This window comes from Sciurus carolinensis, chromosome 3, assembly GCF_902686445.1.
Source record: "Sciurus carolinensis chromosome 3, mSciCar1.2, whole genome shotgun sequence".
Classification (NCBI taxonomy): Eukaryota; Metazoa; Chordata; class Mammalia; order Rodentia; family Sciuridae; genus Sciurus; species Sciurus carolinensis.
Window position 1 is genome coordinate 77,568,692 of NC_062215.1, and position 21,302 is coordinate 77,589,993.

At 37.5% G+C, this 21,302-nt stretch overlaps 1 protein-coding gene across 21 annotated transcripts in view; it reads left to right on the forward strand.

The window, feature by feature from the left end:
* Positions 1–21,302, forward strand: part of Clasp1 (cytoplasmic linker associated protein 1) — a 264,420-nt gene that overhangs the window by 113,879 nt on the left and 129,239 nt on the right. For all 21 annotated transcript variants that reach the window (XM_047546119.1, XM_047546120.1, XM_047546121.1 and 18 more), the window contains exon 9: positions 1,453–1,520. In XM_047546119.1, coding sequence (XP_047402075.1) covers positions 1,453–1,520 — 68 coding nt within the window. The remainder of the gene's footprint in view (positions 1–1,452; positions 1,521–21,302) is intronic.

Genomic DNA, 21,302 nt, shown 5'->3' on the forward strand with positions numbered 1-21,302 from the left:
CTTTCTGGATCTTTAGTAAGCACTGGATTTGAACGTGAGTGATAGCTTAGATGGCAATTGGAATTTTTTATTTCGTTTCTACTTTGATTAATAGTTAGTGATTGCCTAGAGCAATTTCAGGAAAGATTATAAGGCTATATCTGGATTTGATGGGGAGATGACTTGAAAAGATCATTGATACCTCCTGTGTGATGGGAAGAGGGAGAAGCAGTGTCAGGAGCTTCATCCCCTTCATTTTAAAAGTTGATAGTAGTTTGGGCTTCCCTTATACTTAGAATTAAAGCTCCAAAGGGTAGGAACCTTACACATTTAGCATCGAGTTAGCTTGGTGCTTGGCACATAATGGACACTCAGTTGTTGTTGAATGAACTAACACTAGAATGTGTGATATACCTGAAGTGTTCCAGAGTGAAGCAGGGACAGGTTAATATCTCTAACACTGTGATATAACTCTCCTGAGTGATCATATACAGGTGCATGGTATAGATACCAAAAGAATACTGTTCCCTTCTAACCCCCCAGGGAGCTTCCATTCTAATTGAGAATTAAAAACAAACATGTAGGGCAGGATGGTGTGTAAGAAAGTACTAAATTAATAATCTGGTTCCAGAAATGAATGTTGTAGATTTGAATGCAAAGTACTTTGCTTTGGAATCTCAACCTTTACACTTATTCCAATGTACCTGTGTTTTGCTTGGGAAAGACTTTTTTACTTAACTTTCTCAATACTGTGCCCACCCTTTTCCCCTCATTTTTGGTATCACTAGAATGGAATATTTTGACTGATTAAGGAGTTTGCTCAATTTAAATGCCAACGTGAAATGATCCATTAATAGAAAACAAATGTCGTGCAGACTTTTTAAGTTGAAGATTGTGCAGTCACGACGTTGGTTTCTAGAGAAATTATTTATAACATTTTGAATTAAGTATAAGCCACAGAAAAGCCTTTTTAGTGTGATATTAAAGCATTTTAAAAAGCTTTATCCAAAGTAACTTGGCAGTCTGCTTAGAAAGAAACAGGAGGAATATGCACTTTTTATCATGTAAATATTTTGTGTAGGGAGTCACAAGTAATATAATACTGAGGGACAGGGGCTCTGGATTCCCACTGCTGGGTCTGGAATCTCCCCCATCCCATTAATTATGTCCCCTTAGTAAGGGTGTAGAGATGACTTCCTCATCTGTAAAATGGGGTGATGATAATCTTTCATGAGGCTCTTGTGAGGATTAAATGTGATTTCCAGGTAGAGCCCTTACACCAGTGTTGGACCCATAGTAGTAGGTGCTCAAATATTATTGTATATTATTAATATTAAGATATAGCTATGTTACTAAGTAGGTTTGTATCATTGATAATTTTATTGGGAGGGAACTCAACTTCACCTTAGTGTTTGTTAATTAACTTTAGACAGCAGTGGTTAATAGTTTATATATATTTTTGTTTTCATACAGGCTGAATGTCATTTTTACAAAATTTGATGAAGTTCAAAAATCTGGAAATATGATACAGTCTGCAAATGGTGAGTAGAAAAAGCAGACTCTGCTTCTGCTTTTTCATTTTATGTCAGCAGTGCTTATGCTATTTCTGAGCAACTGTACTAGATAATTTATAGTAAGGGTTTCTAGGTCTTAAAACAACCTTCATTCACCTACTTTCCCAGGTCAGGAACTATGGAGTCACCATTGACTTTGTTTCATAACCCATATTGAATCCATTAGCTAATCCTGCTGACTTTACTTTTAAAACACATTCTCAATTCTCACCATCGTTGCTGCTGTCTTCCTGGTACAGGCCATCCTGGTATGTCACCTGGGCAGTTGTGGCAACCTCTCAACCAGTATCCTTTCTTCTCTTCTTTGTCCACACTTGAATCTGTTTTGCACATAGCAACCAGGGTTATAAATCAGGTGCTGCTGATTTCCTGCCCCACATCCACACCCAGACTACAATTCAGTGGCTCACCATGGTCTACCAGCCCCTTTGTGATCTGGCACAGACCACCATTCTGATGTCATTTTTACTGTTCTTTCTGAAAGTTCTCTGCTCTTGCCACATTGACCTACTTGCTAATTTTGAACATTCTGGACATCTCTTGTTTCAGGGCCTTTGTGCTTTTGGTGTATGGTTTTTTTTCCTTTCTTTTTTTGGTACCAGGAATTTAACCCAAAGATGCTTAACCATTGTGCCACAACCCTTTTTATTTTTTATTTTGAGACAGGGTCTCACTAAGTTGCTTACAGCATTCCTAAGGTTGCCTTTGAACTCATGATTCTCCTGCCTCAACCTCTGGAGCTGCTGGGATTACAGGTGAACGCCACTGCACCCAGCCCCTCTATGCTTATTTTTCCTTTTTTCTGAAACATTCATTCCCTGATATCATTTGGCCCTCTCCCTCACTCCATCCTGATTGCTTCTACAGTATGCCTTCATTACAGAAGCCACCCAGAACAGCATATCCAGACCTCCAAGGGAACTCTGTGTCCTTAACCCTGTTTGATGATTCATCTTAGCACTTATCACAATAAATATTTATTGACTCATGAGGGCAGGAACATAATTTTATGTCCTTTTTTAAAATTCTCAGTGAGCATGAGCTTAGTGCCTCAAAAATTCCAGGCATGTGGTAGGTATGCAATAAATAATGTTGAATAAATAAAACGAAGTGTACTACAGCCTGTTGTTTCCAGCTCCCATATTCCTTTTACTATACTGTGAGATGATTTTTGAGATCAAGTGGGTAATTCTTAGTATTCCAGAAGGGGAGGAAAAGACAGGAGTGAATTACTATATGAATCGTAAGTCGTCAGAAAGTCAGTTGCCCACAAGAACTTTTAACTGAGAATATTTCTTTGCATTATACCTGTTTTAGAATTGTTAGGTGTTGTAGAGCATACAATAGCCTTCAAATTTTGAATATCTTGAGTTTGTAAAAAAATGTTGCGTGCTTGGTGTGTAAGGCCACAGCTGGTGACATAGTACAGGTCTTTTGACTCACTCTCTGCCGTGTACCTAACATTATTCCATTATTATTCCTGAGGAATTTTGCTTTGGACAGCATGCTTCTTATAAAATGCTCAAAGTGATCTAAAATTGCTTTTATTAATCCCACTTTTTTTTCATAATTATAAAAACATAAACCTATTAAAAAATGAGTAATATTTACCATAATTCAGCTATTACCAACAAAACACATTTTTATTTCTCCATATTTTCTCATAGTTTATTTTCCTGTAACTATATAAAATTTGTACATAATTTTATTTATGGTATAGTTTTCTCTGTGTCAGCCTGTAATTTTCATATTTTTTTTTTACATTTTTAGTTGTAGATGACACAATACCTTTATTTTATTTTATGTGGTGCTGAGGATCAAACCCAACGTCCCACACATGTTAGGCAGACGCTCTTCCACTGAGCCACAACCCCAGCCCTGTATGTGCTTTTAGCATCATATCCTTGGTAGAACTTGAAGCTGAACTCTGGTGTCTGAGTTGTGGGCCAGTGATGAGTGGCACTGATGGGTATTCAGGGGCAGGGACCCTGGTATTAGCTGCTGGACACATGCTTTTTTGTTTTGTGTGCACTTGTATAGTTTGTGTGGTTTCTCAGTTTAAAAATCATTGCCACTAAGATAAATTGCTGGGTAAGGAAGTAGAAGTAGTAGCAGAAAAGCAAGTTTGTACTTTATAGCTTGTACTATACTGTGAAAATGAAACTCATTATAGTGCCAGCATTTGGGAAAAGAATAAAATCTGTGTTGGGGCCTTGCCTAGAAGATTATATATGTCCATTGTGTACTTCACTGAATGTGAAAAATATCTTTGTCTGCAGGTATATATGGGCTTAGTGGGGTAGGGTTGAAGATGAAAATAGTTCTTTTGGGCATCTGTGTTAAAAATAGCAAATGGTAAGGAAGACAATTTAAAAGTTCTTGGAGTTCTATACTTTTAGTTCCTTACTGTATATATGTAGTATTAGTATTTAAATGGTTAGAGCCTAATATTTTTATTAAAAGGAAAGAAGTAATGTAAATGCATATGTATAAAGGTTGTACAGTTTCCAGACTAAATGGTATTACTACTCCATAGTAACTTGGAGAGCTCAGTAAGATGTTCAGTAACTCAAATAACAAACTACCTAATTTCCTTCTTTGATAAGGTCATGAACATTGTTTCAGTCAGCTTTTCTCACTTTTGTGACTAAAAGGACCCAACTAGAACAACTGTAGAGGAAGAAAGGTTTATTTGAGGGCTCACGGTTTCAGAGGTGTTAGTCCATAGAAGGCAGGCTCCAATCCTCGGGGCAGAAGAGTATGGCAAAGGGAAGCAGCTCATATGATGATCAGAAAACAGAGAGACTCCACTCTCTGATAAAAAATATGTACCACATAGCTACACCCCCAATGAACCACTTCCTCCAGCCATGCCCCATTTGCTGATTGAGTTAAGGCTATTACCTAATAATTTCTCCTCCAAACCTTCTTGCATTGGCTCACATGTGAGCTTTTGGGGGACACTTCACATCCAAACCATAACAGACATTTAGGGGGTGTATAGAAATTGCAATAGCAACGGATTAAAACCTGTCCCTCCACCCTGCTTCTACTACTCCTTCATTTTCTTTTTTAAAAATCTTGGCTCAACAACTCCCATTCTTTAAAAAGTGAAATCATTCTTTAAACTTTTCTAGACTTTACACCATTGCCTGTTCTACTGAGAGCTCATTCACTCTGCTTTCTCCAGTTAGTAAAGGGATGAAAGTATAAATCTCCAAGAAATTTTAAGCTAAACAAGCTTAGATTGCTATTTTTCAAAACAGTGATTTTGTAATTTCTTGGGATTTTCTACATAATTATCATGTCATCGTCATACAAGAACAGTTTTCTCTCAGATCTGTAAGCTTTTATTTTTTTTATCTTTTTGCACTGGCTGGCTATAACTTCCGGTACTATATAGAGTAAGATTGAACAGCCTTGATGGTTTCCCTTCTTGGGTCTTTTACCCCATTGTATGTGATGTTAGCTATGGGCTTTTTGGTGTTCCTTATCAAAATGAGGTAGTTCTCATCTATTATTATTTTTCTGAGTTTTTGTCACAAGTAGGTATTGTACCTTACCTCCTCTTTTTTTTTTTTGGAAGTCCTCAGCATATTTTAGAAATTGCAAATACACATATAATTCACCTCCTGAAATTTCACTTTTTTAAAGTATAGGATTCAGATTTTTTTTTTTTTTAATATACTAAAAAAAAGTGTTCAACCATCACTGTTGCTTAATTCTGGAATATTTTTTCATTCCCAGGAAAACCTGTGTCCATTGGTACAAACTTAGTTTTCCCTTGTCCCTCTCATCTCTGGCAACCTATTTCTGTCTTTATGGTTTTGCCATTTTGGGCAATTTATATAAATGGAGTCATATAATGTGTGACTTTTCTGTCTGACTTCTTTCACTTTAGCCTAATTTTTTCAGGGTTCCTGTATGTGGAACCCTTTTTTTATGGTTGAACAATATTCTAGTGTATGGATCAATTTGCATTTTCTTTATCTATTTGTTGATGGATATTTGGGTTGTTTTCTACTTTTGGGCTATTGTGAAGAATGCTACTGAAAACGTTCATGTAAAAGATCATTTTGGGTATACATTTTCATTTCTGTATACCAGAGTGGAATTGCTGAGATATATGTTTAACTTTTTGAGTGACTGGCACACTATTTTCCAAAATGGCTGCACCATTTTACATTCTTAACCAGCAGCATAAGAGAGTCCCAGTTTCTGCACATCATTGCCCACATTTGTTATTGTCTTTCTTTTCTGTTTTAGTTATTATAGTGGTGTCTCATGATTTTGATTTGTATGTCTCTAATAAGTAATGATAGTAAGCATCTTTTTCCTTCCTTCTTTCTTTCTTTTCTTTCTTTTCTTTCTTTCTCTTTCTTTTTCTCTTTCTCTCTTTCTGTTTATATGCTTTCTCTCTTTCCCTTTATATGCTTTCTTTGAAGAATTATCTATTCAAATAGATCCCTTACCCATTTTCTAATGGAGCTGTTCCTTTGTTGGGTTTTAAGAGTTCTTTACATATGCTGGTAGTATCCAACATAAGGTTCTAGTATAATCTTATTAAGATATATGATTTTTAAATATTTTCTTCTATTCTGTGGGATTTTTTTCTCTTTCGCTGTCTTGGTACTATCATTTGAAATACAAAGCTTTTAATCTTGATGGGTTCCAATTTATTTGTTTCTTTTCTCTTTTGTTGCATGTGCTTTAGGCGCTATACCTACCTAAGGAATGCTTGTCTATGACTTTCTGGGTTTTTTTTCTTCTTTTGGTCTGGGTCTTCCTGGTCTCCTTCAATTTGTTTAAAGCTCAGTCCCAGGCCTTTTCCATTCTCAGGCAATACTTTCTCTCTCCTATATTTTCCGTGGCTACAGTTTTATTTGTTAACCATATCACATTCTTTTCATAAATGTTTGTCTCCCTTCCAGATCTTGCCTCAGGGTTATAACTGAATGTGAAGCAGCTGTCTGCCTGACATTTCTTCTTGTATTTGAGACATGTATCTAAAGCCATATTTAGATTCTATTTCTAGCTGAAAGAAAAATGGAGAACAATAAATATCATTGCATCCTGAATCTTTTCTGTACTTCCTTTATGCATGATTGTTCTATTGTCCAGACATGTAAATTAAAGTTTAGGTGTCATCTCTGATCTTCTGTACTTCCCTTCTCATGTATATTATTACTGATTCCTGTGGATTTTAATGTAAATATTTCTTGAACCTATATACTTTTCCCCATCTCCAGCACTCTGGTCAGATCTAGTCTTTGTTTGCCTGAACTATTGAAACAGCCTATGAACTTGTCTTCTGCCTCAGTCTTAACCCCTCAGTCTGTTTCTCCATTGTAAAGCCTTACTACAGTGATGCCAACTGACCTTGAGGGAAAATTGTAGCAAAAGAGATGGAGATTGGAAGGTTTTCTGTTCCCTTTTTTTCCTTCTCCAAAGACAGTATTAAATAGCATTTAAATGTTACCTGAACTGTCCTTTCCATGTTAGTTTGTAAGACTTTTATTTTTCCAAAATTTGAACAAATTGGACCTCTTCTTTCTCAGAGGTGGGCACTCTCTGTAGCCTAACTATTAGATGTGTAGCAGGCACTGCTGGGTGAGATCTTCACAACTGGGAGGGAGGTCTGATCATATTCCTTTTTAACTTACTTGGAATGTTTCAAATAAATATTAAAGTGTATAGAATAGGGTAATGAGCCCCCACGTAGCCCTAATGCAGCTTCAGCATTTATCAGTACCACCAGTCTTGTTTTATCTCTACCCATCAGAAATGATGGGATGGTCTGATGATGAAGTTGTCTCTGATCACCTCATCTGAGTCAGGTTCAAGAACTGGGCATGTCTCCTTCTCAATTTTTGTACTAGAAACGTGCAAATAGAAACTGAGCATCAGTTCCAAAAAAGATATCTTTTTCTCTGAAATTTTGCATACACTGGCCTCCTGAAAAGAGCCACACCTTTGACATTGTCATTTCCTAAGAACAGAGGAAAAGTTTTAATTTATAAATCCCATTTGTTTCCACAGGGAAAGGAAAAACCATTAGTATCATTACATTAATTATACGATGATAGGCTTGGGGAGAGCTTCAGTACCACAAAGGGGCACTGACTGGGGTCTTAATGTCACTTTGCAGCTGGTTTCTGCCTCCTCTGCATTTTTATTTGTTTTAAAGTCCTTTTCCCCAACTCATTGCTCTTCAGATAAGCACACAATCCTTACCACAGCCCACTGCCCCTACGACCTCCACAGCCCCAGTCTCTGCCCCTCCTCAAGTGCTGACAGTGTCACTATGTGTCACTCTTTTTTGCTTTTCCTTTAAGATCATGGTACACCATGTTCCTTTTGTCTTCTTTTTCTTACCTAGCTTCTATACTTCCTTTTGAAATCAGCCCTGCTCCATATTCTGTCCACTGGAAAGCTTTCCCTCCATCCCAAATGGTGTCAGATTCTTCTGGCAAACGTTTCCAGGCATTCCCTACTTTGCTGCTTGGCTTTTGTCATGCTTACAGGTTTACATTTGGTGATTAGTTGGCTTTGTCTATCTCCTGCATTGGACTGTAAACCTTCTTAGTATAGGGCACTGTGTGTCTGTTTTTGCTCACAGTCTGTTCTGCATTCTCAGTCCCAATGAACCAATGATTGGTTCATATGACACATGTTCCTTTTTCATCTCTTAGTAATTTTGATGGCACATGTGAACACTTTGTATTGGAGATGACTGAATTCATTTTTCTTCTACTTTTTCCCATAAATTCTTATTTATTGTTGGGATTCCAGAGTGTTGCATGTGAATTATTTTCATTAAATTGACAACAATGCTTTTGTGAAAACTACTTTATTGAGATATAATTCACATACCATACAGTCATCCAATTCAAGTGTACAGTTCAATCATATTATATTCACTGATAACATACAACTAATGATTCATAAGTAGCCAAAGGTTCCTACCTTTTGTGTATAATGAATAGTGCTGCTTTGAACACTTGTCTGAATACTTACGAACAAGTTTTTGTTTGAGCACCTGTTTTTAGTTCCTTTTGGTATGTATTGTTTTCTTAGGAGTAGAATTGCTGAATCATATGGTAGTTCCATTTAACTTATTAAGGAACTACCAAGCTATTTTCCACAGTAGCTGCACTATTTTATATTCTTACAGCAATTTTCAGATTCTTCACATTCTGGCAACACTTGTTATTTTCCCATTTTTTAAAAATTGTAGCCATCCTAGTTTTTAAAGTGGTATCTAATTGTGGTTTTGATTTGCATTTCCCTAATGACTGATGATGTAGTCAGGTGTTTGTTGGCCATTTCTAGGACTTCCATGGGAAAATCTCCATTCCAGTTCTTTACCTGTTTTTTTTTTTTTTTTTTTTTTTTAAACTGGGTTGTCTTTTATTGAGCTATATGAGTTCTTTGTATCTTCTGGATATAAGACTCTTAGCAGATATATGACTTACAAATATTTTTTCCACTTTACAGGCTATCTTCTCACTCTTTTAATAGTGCCTTTTGGTGTACAAAAGCTTTAAATTTTGATGAAGTTCATTTATCTATTTTTTTCTTTTGTTGCTTGTGAACAGTAATGCTCTTTTGCATAAAGCTCTGGATTTGCACTAAGTTGGAAGAAACTGTTAATATAATGGCAGTACTCTTAAGAAATAAATGGGTTTCATCCTGGGTTGTAGTTCTTGTCACGTTCAAAATTGTGTCCTATGAAGTTTAGTTGATTATATTTGTACACAGCCTATGGGCTTATTTTTTTTAAGTATAATAGAATTGTGACTAAAAACAGCAATGAAAAAGCAGCAGAGTAGCAGTGTAAAATGCGCTGTCTGTAATAGAATACTTCATCTTTGTATGATTCTTCCTTGTTGCTAGGTTACCCAAAGGCCCTTCAGCTTTGAATGGCAAGAATATGGGAGTTAAAAATATGTTGCCATATAGATGTTTCTTTTTCTCTTTCCCATCTCCATATAATTAGCAAACCCCTTGAAGCAAAAATTATAGTTTTTCCTTCCATGAGTTTCAAAAAGCAAATTATTTTCTGTGTAAGTATTTTAATCATGCAGATGTGCTTATGCTCATAGGAGAATTGAATTTTGAGAATGAAAGAGCCAGTAATTATGGACTAGTCAGTGTCCTTTATCTGCAGCCACTTAATGATCTCTAATTGGATTTGATTGAAGTGAGGCCTGTGCACATTAATTTGGTTTAAAAAAACACATGCTTTTGGGTTTCTTAAGCAAAGCTAACATGTTTATGAAAAAGATGGAAGTGTCATGTCAATTAAGTCCATGAAAATTCCATAATCTGTAGCTAAAGACAAAATATTTGCAGATTAAAACTATAGGTAACATAATCATAAAATTATAATATCTTATACGTGAGTTCACCTAGGGTATCATTTTACTGCCAGATGCATCCTGCCTTGTTTTTACACTAAAAGTTTTATACATTGAAAATTGTTACAGATATTTCTACTTTTTGGGAATGAGAAATGCCTATTTAAGTCTGAAAACAAATAGACGAATGCTGCATTATATTAGGTAAGGTCTGAATTATTGCCAGGTGTAGCCGGGACAAAGCATTCATTTAAAAGAGTATCGTCATTAAGAAGCCAAGCCATTATTATTCACTCATAGCCTTTAAAAGCAGTGATTATGAATAAGTAGATCAGGTGCCGATAATGGGTTCCCACCCTTCCCCCTTCTTTTTATTTATTAGATTGCATCTTGCAAGGTTTAGAGTGGTGGTTCAGTATCTTAGGAAATGTTTCCATAGTCACAGCTACATGGATAAGTGTTATAAGGCTGGTAAATGTGTTGAGCTCTGCTAAGAAGTCCACTTAAAATAGCCTGGAAGGGACTGTTTCTGATACCAGTTTAACACTGTTAAATGAACAGCCTATTTTCTATGTGGAAATGAGATTACTTTTTGTTATTTTTCTAATTTAAGATTTGTTGAGGTTATTCTGTTTCTTGATTGAGGAAAATCAGGTAGTTGGTTACAAATGTTTTTCTAATAACAGTTTTACAGATGACTCTTACATGGGTATAGTCAGATGGAGACAGTTTGTTCCCCTCCCCGCTTTTGGAAAGTCAGTGTTACATAGAGTCTAGGCTTTTATTTTGGAATAGGGTGGCAGTTGTCATTGGTGCTGGATCTCACTGAAGAAGCATGTGGGAGGAGAGTTTGCTGATGCTGAAGTTGCTGTCAGTAGGTATAGCTTTCAGACTAGTGTTTTTATTTGGTACCAAGATCACTGACCAGTCATGACTGCTGGGAGAGGTAGGCTGTTCTCATATATTCTGGAAAATGTTTGTGCTTATTGCTGCTTGACTAGGCAGGAAATAAAATTCTTAAAATGTATTACATTTTGGGAATGGAAAATCATGTACGAAACTTAAGAAAATAACTGCAATAAATGTTAATTGTATTTAGACAGATAAAATTATGAAACCTACAGTTATCTGAACATTAATGTTAGCAACCTTCAAAGACTAAGGAGAGGAGGAGGAGGTAGAGAAAGCAAAGACTTGCTGGGTTTTCATCAGCCTGTTTATTTCATGTGCTTTTAATTTTTCTCTGCTCTTATGTTCACAGTATGTGGGTTTTGAAAATGAATATTTTTGCAATTATTGGGCATTTGTTAATAAGCCTAATGCCTTTAAAAAGAATCTACTGGTTAAAAATTGCTAAATTTCACCAATAGCATAGAAAAGAAAAGCACAGGTATGAATCAGAGCCATGTAAGGATGCTGTTTATGTCTTAAGAATCATTGTTTAAATTTCTTCCTCCCTTCCGAAGGGAGAATCTCGTAAATACCAAAGTGAACGGAAAAACTACACAAGAAGTGTTTTTCAGAGTCTGATTAGCCATCAGTCTTTCCATGGAGGTATTACCCATCATTGAAGTGATTCTGAAAGACTATGTGAACCTTATTTGCATTTTGAGCAGAGGGCATTTGATAGCATGGGAACAATTCGTGTGCTGTCTTGTTGTCCTCAGGGGTGGATTTCATGGCAGGCTTTAATTTATCGTCTCTGAAGGATATTTCCAAACCCTTTCACTGAAGCAGGTATTGTGCAGAGTGAAATTGTACACAATAACAAGTGTTCGTTAGTCTCCCACTGTGGGGAGATGGACACACATTCGGTACGTTTGCTCTGTGCTTATATTGTAGAGGACTACTAAGGGTGTGTATTTCTTAAATTAGGTTTGGCTTAAACCAAAGTTAAGAGTTTGGCTGAATATTGCAATATTGAAAGATGCCACTTTTCTACTCATATTTTTACATTGAGAACTTAACATATACAGTGACAGTATGGCTTTTGATTTAATACCTCATTGTAGTATATTCTATTTTCAGGATAGCCTGCTATTGGAAATCAATACCTGGGTAAGAGCACTAAATAATTGATGCTCTAAAGTGTCTTTTATTTAAGGATTTGAAAGTGTATGACTTAAAAGTAGCATTAGTCTGAAGTTGTATTTTGGCTTTTTTTTTTAAACAGTGCAATAATATGGGTGGCAACTGTTTAATGTCTTTAAGACTGTGGAGAAAGTCTTGTGCATCTGAGTTTAGAATAAAGACTTTTTGCATGATATTTCATTTCAGATTTGCAAACTTTAGCAGCATTGGTAACTTTTACCCTAAGTAGCTGCAGATGTGATAGGAAACAAGCATTATAAGGCTGCTTCTTGTAGCAGTGGCATATTTGAATCATTTGTCAATCCATACTTAGTAAAGGAACCATTGATGATCCTCAGATTTTAATACCAGCTATTCTCCCACCATGTGTAGAGTATTTTAGTATTTTCAAAACACTTACCCACTTTTTTTTTTTTTTTTTTTTTTTTAATGATCCTCACAGCAAGTACCCCATGAGGAGTAGGACTGCAGCTTCAGGTTTTCTGTAGTTGTGTGAGTAGAGGGAGAGAGAGAAGGACCCTGGGTGCTTGGTCTTTGACCAGTCTTCCTCCTAGCTCACTGCTCCCAGGTAGTGTTGTCTCCCTGCTGTGGTGCTCGAACCTGGAGTTGATTATTCCTTTGATTATGCCGTTGTGCCATTTTCAATAGTTACTGTGGGGAGTAATTAGAAAAAGAAAGTATTGAAAGAAGTATTATTAAAACAGGAATTGGTACCTCATAACCAAAAGATTGCTTTGAAAATGTGATGTTCCTTGTCAGTTGTTTGCCTAGTAGATTGAGGAGGCAGATCCTGGGAAAGAAAATAATGATACAAACATGATGAGTGTATTTTTAGATGCAGTCTGGTGTTGATGGAGGAGGAAGTGTGGAGAAGATGGAACAGAGGCCTTGTATATCATGCTAAGAACTGAGATAACTTTTCAGAGAGTTAAATTTTAAAAATTGAGTGAGCAAGGGAGACTGATTGGGGTGACTAATAGGAAAAATATAATTTCAGAATGCAGAATAGTCTTTTTAAGTGAAATAATGTATCTTTAAGAGAAATTTATCAGCTTACTTTTCTTCTCAGTTTAGTGCAGACTGTTGTGAATCACCCAAAAAACAATAAATAAATAAATAAAAATCACCAGTTCTTTGAGAGACTTTTGAGATTACTGGTGTAGGTGACTGGATTATAAGTGCCTTCAGGGCTGGAATGAGTATATGACAGTGGAATCCTTCCGTTGGGAGTTTGCCTCTACAGGAGCAGCCTGTCACCTGAGCAGGCAGATTGTTGTCCATTTGGGTTTACTCTGGTGCAAATTGGAGATGGTGATTCTTGTGCCACCTTGAAAAATAGATAAGGGGGGGTACATGTAGATGGTGGGCACAGGGTCATTGGGCCTGGCACATGGATATCATTCCATTGTGATAGCAGTAGGTGATCTAATGAGAAGTGAAAGAAGGACCTAGGTTTAAGATTTAGGTTTTGGGGGAAAAAAAAAAGATGTCTGTTTTGAATAGACCCATGTTGTAACTGGGTGCAGAGGCATATGCCTGTAAGCCCAGCAGCTCAGGAGGCTGAGGCAGGAGGATCTCGAGTTCAAAGCCAGCCTCTGCAAAAGCAAGGCACTAAGCAACTTAGTGAGACCCTGTCTCTACATAAAATACAAAATAGGGCTGTGGATGTGGCTCCATGGTCGAGTGCCCTTGGGTTCAATCCCTGGTACCAGGCCCAGTGATGCATATCTGTAATCCCAGTACCTTGGGAGACTAAGGAAAGAGGATGGCACATTTGATGTCAGCCTCAGCAACTTAGTGAGACCCTGTGTCAAAATGAACAATAAAAAGGCTGAGGATATAGTTCAGTAGTAAAGCATCCCTGGGTTTAGTCCCCTGTTCCAACAAAAAAAGCAAGTTGCAGAATCAGAGGTATAAGATCTCTTAAAAGAAACTGCCACCCAGTTCCCAGATCTTGGTCTCTATTACCACCAAACTTCTTGGGGAAGTGGCTGATTCTAGAGCTAGAACAGGACTATAACAAGATTAATACTTTACACAACAAAATAAAGTACTATTGAATTTTAACCCAAAATATAAAATAAATATTAATGTCCATACCGATAAAAAGAAATTATTGAATATATGCATAAATGGAGCATTAGATACAAACATCTCATGCAGAATTATTCCAAATTATTTATGTAAACATTGCACTTGGATTGGGGAGTTTGACTTTCCCTGTGTGGGTGGCACATAGTGACCTCTTTTTTTTTGTACTAGGGATTGAACCCAAGGACACTTCATTACTGAGCTAAATTTCCAGCCCTTTTTAATTTTTGATTTTGAGAAAGGGTCACACTAAGTTACTTATGACCTTGCTAAGTTGCTGAGGCTGGCCTTGAACTTTTTTTTATTTGTTCTTTTTAGATATACATGACAGAGTATATTTTGACATATTATACATACATGGAGTATAACTTAGGATCTAAGTATATTCTAATTAGGATCCTATTCTTGGGGTTGTACATGATGTGGAGTTATATTGGTTGTTATTCATATATGAACATAGGAAAGTTATGTCTGATTCATTCTACTGTCTTTCCTAGTCCCATCCTCCTCCCTTCCCTTCATTCCCCTTTGTCTAATCTAATGAATTTCTATTCTTCCCTCCCCAACCCTTACTATGTGTTAGTATCCACATATCAGAGAAAACATTTGGCCTTTGGTTTTTTGGAACTGGCTTATTTCACTTAGCATGATAGTGTCCACTTTATCCATTTACTGGTAAATACCATAATTTCATTCTTTGAAACTGAGTAATATTCCATTGTGTGTATATACTTTTTCTTTATCCATTCATCTGTTGAAGGACACCTAGGTTGCTTCCATAGCTTAGCTATTGTCAATTGAGCTGCTGTAGACATTGATGTTGGCCTTGAACTTGCGATCCTCCTACCTCAGCCTCCCAAGTCGCTGGGATTACAGGCTTGCACCACTGCTCCCAGTTTATTGTACTATCTTTACAATTTTTCTATAAATCTAAAATACTATTCCAAAATTTTTAAAATTAAAATTATGAAGAAGTAAGAGGGTTGGGAAAGAAGCTGTTTATTCTTATTTTCTTCTGTCAATAAATTATTTAACCATGTTTACAATGCATTAATTTTGAAAAAGGTAACAGTTTATCTGGAATTTGGGATATGTGTTCTTACCTTTTTTCTAAAACACTTGGAAAATTTGAAACATCTAATGGCATTTATTTAAAAGAAAAGCTTAAAGTCACGGAAACTAGTAAAGGTGACTATTGCAATAATAGGAATAAGGAATAATTTCAGAATTATTATTATTATTATAGCAGAATTATAATTATTATTATAAGAGCAGAATTAGGGCAGCTTCAGTGAGGCAAGAGGGTATGGCAGTGAGAGCTGGTTCTAAGTAGCAGTGGCCACACCTAGTGACTGTTTGGGTGGGTCGGTGGGGGAAGATGTGGTGGGAGATGGTTCCGGAAGAGGCAAAGTTAAAGACAATGCTGTTTTGGTTTGGGTGAATGGTGGTTAGACCAACTGATGTGGGGAGCCTGGAAGCTGAGCAGGTTTCAGTGGGCAGGTTGATTATAGATGATTATAGCTTTGGACACTTGGACGTAGAATTTTGTATATGGTTTGATTCAAGTGGGTTTGTATCTTTGGGTCTGCTCTTAGAGGATTAAGATTTATTAGGCCATTCATTGGTCTTTCTTTTAAATTGTTATCTTATTTTTCTGTGTCTTCTTAGGCAGAAGTATGGTTATTTGTCTCTAGCTAAGAGGGTTCCTGAGAATGAGGTCATTAGAACAGAGAAGGATATTTGAAGGATTATTTGCACAAAGGGCAAATAGCTCTTGGTGTAATCACTTTTAAGTATGAGGAATGTCCTGATAGGAAACCTTTTCCAAATTCAGCTCTGAGTTTTTCCAGTTGATTTGCTTTTGTGCCTACATAGTTGCTGTCAAGAAGAATTGGGTCAGGATCAGTACAGTGATAATTAAAATGACATTTCCAAAAGAGTGCAAGGTGTAGATCTGATGTCTGTAGGTTTGGGATGTTGACATTAAGTATAACCCTTTCAGGGCAAATTCCCAGGTAAAATAAGGTCAAAAGGAGAAATCAATATTTAATCAGTGAAAGGATACACTATGATTTCTTGTGAATTTGACTTTCAGAAATTATTTAAGGTTTTGAAATTCTATATGTTGATTCCTGGAAGTCCAGTTTTAACTTTTAGTCATCCAAATACAAACTTTGTTTATATATTTTTTTCATTTATAGGGGTGTTGGGTATTGAACCCAGGGCCTTGCTGAGGTGTTAGGCAAGCTCTCCACCACTCCACTACACCCCCAGCCCTTAAAGTTGCTCATACCTCTACCTTCATCAATGAAATCTTAAAAATTAACTCAGAATATGCTCCCTTAAATTAAGGTCTATACCTTTTTAGTACTTTTGTGATGGACAAGTGACAATATCAATGTCCTGCTGCTTTCTAGCATACTACCATAAAGGAGTTTGTCATTGTGATTATTATTGTAGTTATTATTTCAAGTTCCTAGTTCTTGTTCACTGCCCTGGGACTGTGCTATCCCATATCCGTACTCAGTCTTGCCCTTCTTGCCCCAGGGGTTTCATATGCTCTCACTAGAATACACTTCACTTTACTCTTTACCCATCTTAACACCCTCAACCAGTTCTCAGGTCACATTGCAAAGGCTTTCTTGGGACTGCCTTCCCTGGATGCTGTGGCCTGGGTGTGGTTTGAGTGTGCCTCCAGGTTTCCTAGTTGAAATTTATCTATTTATTTATTTTACTTTTTTTTTTTTTTTTTTTTTTTTTTTTTTGGTATTGTGAATGAAACCTAGGGGTGCTTTGCTACTCACCTACATTCCCAGCCCTTTTTTATTTTTTATTTTGAGACAGAGTCTTCCTAAGTTGCTGAGGCTGGCCTCAGACTCTCAATCCTCCTGCCTCAGCCTACCAAATTGCTGAGATTACAGGTGTGTGCCGCTGTGTCTGGCTTCCTGGTGGATATTTAATCCCCATTGTAAAATATTAGGAGATAGAAACTTGCTCTGATTATGGTGTGTAGAGATGGGGCCTTTGGGAGGTGATTAGGTTAGGGTTACCATTCAACCATGGAGCCACCATGGTTGAATCTGGGTGGTTTTATAAAAAGAGTCAGAGAGAGACCAGAGAACATGAGTACACATTTACAGTCCTATCTCTTGCTATGTCCTGCCCTGAAACTCTGCCAACAAAAAAGCCTGACCAGGTGTGTGCCCTTCACCTGGGACCAGAACCATGAGCCAACATAAACCTCTCTTCTTTATAACCTACCCAGTCGGTGGTATTGTTCATTGGCAACAGAAAATGGACTAATATACTAGACTTCATAGCCTCTAGGGATTTGTTTTCCCAAGGCTCATGGTGTCAAGGAACGGTCAACTTTGTGAGAACAAGGACAAATGCTTTGCTCATCTGATTGCCAGCAGCCAGCCCAGTGCCTGGTACAGGGTAGGTTTTTAAAACACACCCTTTTCATACATACAAGAAAGGCTTGTGAGATGATCCTCATTCTTCAGATGAAAAATAAGCTCAGTAACGACTTGTCTAAACTAGAAGTTTTGCCAGGATTCTGAAGTCTGGAGAGCTTTTTGAAATCTGTGTACTTTTCACCACTACATGCGCTGCCTCTAAAGGCTAGGGTCATATGGAGAAGACTGACTTCCAAATATTGTTGCATTTTCTGTTTGGTGAATCTCAGTGAAACTGCACATTGTCACATTGATTTTACCCTAAGCCCAGAAATGCCAGAACCCTTATTTAGCATGAAGGAGTAGAGCTCTGAGGTCAGGACACTTACTAACCTGTCCCCATGAAGGATGTTCACTCAGAGGCTCTTCTGGGCTTCCCTGATCCAGGAGCTGAGCCAGTCCTTTCACTGCTGGTACTCCACAGATCATACTGCCTTCTATGGGCCCGTATGTCATGCTGACCCAGTCAGGGAAGACACATCTACCCACTGACGTTTGGGGTTTAGAGAATTTACTGAGCAGGCCTGATGGAAAGTTCTTTTGGCATAATTATTGTGGACTTAGTGGTTCTTATACCAAGTCAAAGCTGAATAGGTAAATTCATTTACTTTAAAAACAAACAAAAAATAAAAGGGAAAAACAACCCACAGTTGAAAAGCCCTATTTTCTGTGTTCAAGTTAATTTCTGGTGTCTTCATTTTACTTGGGTTTCTTGGTACAGAAATGAAAATTGTGTTCTCATTGTATTCATGTATTCAGTTTTCAGCAGTCAGATCAGGCTGGGTTGAACTATGTGTAATATGCTGGTGCCTGTGAGGCTAGACCCATGTGGAGGATGTGGCTCCTTTATGGAAGGGAAAGAGAAGGACACCACCTCATTGTAGGGATCTTTTCCTGCTGAAGGAGCAAACCCTGCCCTGCCTTCCATTAAAGGCATGCATTTGCTTCATTGTTCATAGCAAATTGGTACTTCTTCCTCCCCTCTACCCTCCTACTTGCAAATTCTCTATCAGTGACAGAGACATCTGAGTAATCCCTGCTTATTCAGATGCGTGTATGCCTATAGCAAAAGCTCTGATTTGTCTTTCTCTGGACCACCCTGTCAAAATGTCTCTCACCACCCTCTACCTTCTCTATTCTGTTACAGAACATTTTTCCTTTTCCTCTGTTGCCCTTATCACAGATTTATGTCTGTAAATGTCTTTGTGCTTCTTTGTACATACAGTTCCCCGTGGGCAGTTAGCATGATTTGTTTATATTCCCAGAACCCAATTAAGTGCCTGAAAATGTAGTAATCACTCATGTAGTTTTTGAGTGAACAAAGGAAGATGATTTTTCAAGTCAGTTAGCCTCCTATCCCTTCTATAAATTACCTTGACTCTTCTTTCTTCAAGGGATTTAATGCTGATGTGGGTGCACTGGTACACACCTGTAATCCCAGCAATTTGGGAGGCTGAGGCAGGAGTATCAAAAGTCCGAGGCCAGCCTCAGCAACTTAGTGAGGTCCTAAGCAATTTAGTGAGACCCTGTTTCAAAATAAAAAAAAAAAAAGGAGGGGGGACGTAGCTCATTGGTAAAGCCCACCTGAGTTCAATCCCCAGTAACAAAACAAAACAAAAAGGAAATTAATAATGCTTTGCTTATTAGCTTAGAGCTTAGGAAAGAGTGTCTGTTCTCATATTGTTATTTTCCTTTGGTTCTCTCTCCACCTCATCACTATTTTCTCCTGTTATCTTTCCCCCTTTCCCTTCCATGGCTTTCAAGGGGTCCATAAACAACTGAAAGAATTCCAGCTTCTAGGGGCAGAATGTATTTTGAGCTGGACAAAGGATCTGCAGTGGAGTCCAAGAGCCTTGGCTCCCACCTGTTTGTGCCCGGAAGTTCTGTTCATGTTGGTTTGTGCATGGTAGTGACTTTTGGGCAGGGAGAACAGAGGGAAGCTTGGGATGCAAGTGTTCATAAATCGAGCCTGGAATTTCTCACATACTGCACTTTGGCATAAATCAGGCAGTGTGATTATATTGTGGGAATTGACTTAGAAGTTGGGCAGTGCCATGGGAAGCCAGTGAGCATGCTCAGGGGTTGACCAGGGTGGTGGAGATGTGGAGTGTGGCACACTCACTTGACCTGTGTGCCAGAAAATAAGTATATGATCAGTGTGTGAGGACAGGTATCAAAAAGGTAATTTCAGAAATATGCCTATAATGTACAAAACTCTTCAAGGCTATCCTGTGCCTTACTGTATTTATCTATACTTCTCCCTCTAAACTACACCTGCCTGCCAGCTCCCATCAGTTGACATCTCCCCAAGCTTTCCTTTGCCTGCTGCCTGTTTGTGGCCTCTACACATGGTCATGCATTAGGATGGATGTATAATTCTGTAGACAGGTAATAGCAGGAAAACCAGTGCCATTTATAGTTGGGTTTGCTCAGGTACCTGAATGTAATTAAAATAATTTTAGAAAGCTAACACTTTGAAATTTTGAAACAAGTTATTCTTAGTTCATGTTACTGTTTGCTTTGTAATTATGTAAATAATTACAGCAATGTGAACTATTTGGGTAGGCATCAATAAATGGTACCAAGGTAGTAGCACACTTGTTTTATGTCTGTGTGTACTATTGTTATGCAAAACTGTATTAAAACCATAGAAAACTATCAATTATAATGTGATTTTTAACTTTTCAAATTATAAGATTGTAATTATTCAAATTTGAATGAACATTGCAAGAAAGAAGCAGACACATTAATCGTTGGAGAAAATAAACAAACCCCAAATGTTAGGCATTTTACTCAGATATATCTATTAGGAAAAACTTTGAGATTCTTAAAACAAGAACTATTTTTCCCCCTTCACTACTTAGGCTCTTTTTTGTGCCATCTTGGGCTTTATTGAGCTATGCTTCTTGGGGTTCATTTAGACTTCTGTAATCATCATGTTTCTCTGGAGAGACGCCCGAAAGTAGCTAAAAATTCATGGCCAGAGAGTGAGAGTCATTAGCAAACACCCAAGAGCTAAAGGAAGAAAGATGCCCATGGCATGCTGTTGGCATCCAGAGGTTGTATCCTCTCCCAACCTTTCCAGTGGTAGGAAACAGGGTTCAAACTGGTTCACTGGAAGTCCACCCAGACTTTATTATAGCAGTAACAAAAGGATTAGTTTGAGACCAGGTCATGTCTATGGTGACCCTGCGCCTGGACTTGAATTTCCACATTACAGGGAGGCCATGGAAGGTTTGGAGAAAATTTTAAAAATTGATGCCACCTTGGTGGAGGTGTATTTCTTACTTAGCTTTTTTCTTTTCCTTACAAATGACACCTTTCTTTTCTTGTATCCCCAAGAGAATTGTCATTGAGACCATCCCAAGACTTCCTGAGGGAGCAAATGAATCATTTCTCTTTGGAATCAGCTCTAGGGAAGGTGAATTAACTTCTCAGTAATGTTTGTACATTTCTTTCTGTCATCTCCTTGAATTAGTTGTATACCTTTTAAGAGCATTTTAAAGGAGAATTCTATTCCTGATTCTTTACCTCCATTGACATATTTTGAAGGATTTGCTTTTTGTACTCAAAGTATCACACAAATAATTAGAGTCTAAATATCTGCATTTTCCAGTACGTGTGATTTTGTCTTAATACATATTCTGTCTAATCCGCATGAAATCTATTAATGGAAAACAAAGATTAGTTGGGTTGCAGATGGCACAGGCCCATTCTGTGTGGTGTGAGTAAAATGGAGATTGAATTGA